The sequence below is a fragment of the Helobdella robusta genome (genome assembly GCF_000326865.2).
Source record: "Helobdella robusta unplaced genomic scaffold HELROscaffold_98, whole genome shotgun sequence".
NCBI lineage: Eukaryota > Metazoa > Annelida > Clitellata > Rhynchobdellida > Glossiphoniidae > Helobdella > Helobdella robusta.
Window position 1 is genome coordinate 357,834 of NW_008705554.1, and position 2,532 is coordinate 360,365.

The 2,532-nt window shown below is 32.1% G+C and overlaps 1 protein-coding gene across 1 annotated transcript; it reads right to left on the reverse strand.

The window, feature by feature from the left end:
• Positions 1-192: 192 nt before the first annotated feature.
• Positions 193-1,116, reverse strand: HELRODRAFT_183091 (hypothetical protein; the record flags this gene model as incomplete). Its single annotated transcript, XM_009033801.1, has 2 exons — positions 193-615; positions 706-1,116. The coding sequence occupies 2 exons, from the start codon at positions 1,114-1,116 to the stop codon at positions 193-195; spliced, it is 834 nt and encodes a 277-aa protein (XP_009032049.1).
• Positions 1,117-2,532: the final 1,416 nt, after the last annotated feature.

Sequence of the window (2,532 nt, forward strand, 5' to 3'; positions counted from 1 at the left end):
CTAACACATCCAATCCATCACAAATTAGTCCATAAATCCCATCAACATTACGTGCAATTGATCTAACATTTAACAAACCCAGATTGAAATTTTCATTAGAATTGCTGTTATCATCATCACCACTGTGAAAACCGTGACTACCACATTTGATCAAACTGCATAACTCATATCCAGGGCCTTGTCGTCCATTCATCAGTTTGACTCTTTCCTTGCAGGAAAATGTACTATTTTCCATTTTCCTACGTCTCCTCGCACTCTGTATAAAATACCCTCCGTTGAGTTTTTCTCCATCTGTCTGGCGTCGTCCATCAATTTTTTAAGTTCATCTCTTTGCTCAACAGTAAGATCATGACTCAGACCAACATGAGACAGATTATCGCCTACTGACTTCATTTTAAAAACATTTTTGAAAACGAGTTCCTTCACCTTGACATCATCAAACTTTACCAAAATTGGTCTTACCACCGTATCATTTTTCTTACCAAGTCGTACCAACTTTATTATGTTTGTTTCACCGCAGACACCACCGGTCAGATGACTGATTATCTTGCAAACCCTGTTTCTGTCGTCCGTTCCTTCACTCAGTCGAAAAACCACTATATTTGCCTCTCGTTCCTTCGATTCCATTACATTGGTTAACGTTTTTTGCACTTTTTTTACATCATCGTTTATGATTTAGACACTTTTCACAACCTCAGAACTGACCACGCTAGCAAATGATCTGGTCATTTCATTTCTAAAGTTCGAAATCTCATCACAGAGCTTTGATCCAGGGACATCCAATCCAGACATTTTGCCTTCATTTGCTTCCAATTTTACCTTGATTGCATCGATTTCCGATCTAATCTCTTTACTTAAGCTGTTTATCTTGTCACATATCTCAGCTTTTCCACTCTCAACTGTTTTGATGACCTGATCCTTTATTGATGGTGACTTCAAGCACTCATCACACACAAATTTGACATTATCACATGCCTTCAATAGTTCTAACGATTCCTCAGTCATGCCGACAGCAAACGAAATCCCACAACAAACACACTGAACATCTGTTGATTCTTTTTCACATCGTAGAGCATCGCTATTAGAATTTTTCGTAGATCTTCCTTTACCAGCCATCATCACCAGATCGAAAGTTTAATTGAAGTTTTTGTAAACGCGTTATCCAAGCCGACAAGTTGTGTAAACGTGTGATATAAATTGACAAAATTTTAGATCAGTAAACAGTATCTACTCAAACAATTCTTGAGTCCATATAGTCTATAAAATCGACACGAAAAAAAAAAAGACACAACACAACAACACAAGTTTGCCAAGCTATAACGCGTGTACAGTACAAACAATCCTACAACAATTACAAGCTTAGAACTTTCCACTTCGCCAATTTAAACACAAATTAATTTTAAATTTAACGAAAATAGAGTTAAATAAATCAAAAATTGCTACAATTAAATTTTCGACAAAAAAATTATATCACCCTACAAATGTAAATTATCCCTATCAAATAAAACTAAATTGAATCAAAACTATTAACTACAAACAACAAAACTTAAGAAACCACAGAGCAAATCAAAAATACAACCAGCACGTATAAAGCAAAAAATATGTATGTATGTATGTATGTATGTATGTATGTATGTATGTATGTATGTATCTATGTATGTATGTATGTATGTATGTATCTATGTATGTATGTATGTATGTATGTATCTATGTATGTATGTATGTATGTATGTATGTATGTATGTATGTATGTATGTATGTATGTATGTATGTATGTATGTATGTATGTATGTGTTTGTGTTTGGGTATGTGTATGTATGACCGCGCAATAATAATAATAAAATAAACGAACAAATCTAGTAATAATAAGTAACGAATGTTCTAGAAATAATAAAAAACTTAACTATATTTAACTAAAATATAACGAAAATAATATTGTTGATTGTTGTGTTTGATTGTTGTTGGTGTTGTGTTGAACAAAAAACAATACAAAACAATAAAATACAAATAAACTAGAACGTAAGGAAGAAAGAATAGAGTCCCCAACCTACCTATGTTTACTAAATTAACTCACCTACCTATGTTCAATTAGCTCAACTAACGAATTAATCCTATTAATCCTACCTATTTGTACAATTACGAAGAAAAAAGTAAGGAAAAGAGAATAAAAAATCAAGCAAACAAACAACAAATATATGTATGTACGTGTGTGTGTGTGTGTGTGTGAGTGTGTGTTTGTGTGTGTGTGTGTATGACCGCGCAATAATAATAATAAAATAAACGAACAAATCTAGAAATAATAAGTAACGAATAAAATAAACGAATAAATCTAGAAATAATAAGTAACGAATAAAATAAACGAACAAATCTAGTAATAATAAGTAACGAATGGTCTAGAAATAATAAACAACTTAACTAAACTTAACTAAAATATAACGAAAATAATATTGTGTTGAATGTTGTGTTTGATTGCTGCTGTTGGTGTTGTGTTGAACAAAAAACAATACAAAACAATACAATACAAATAAACTA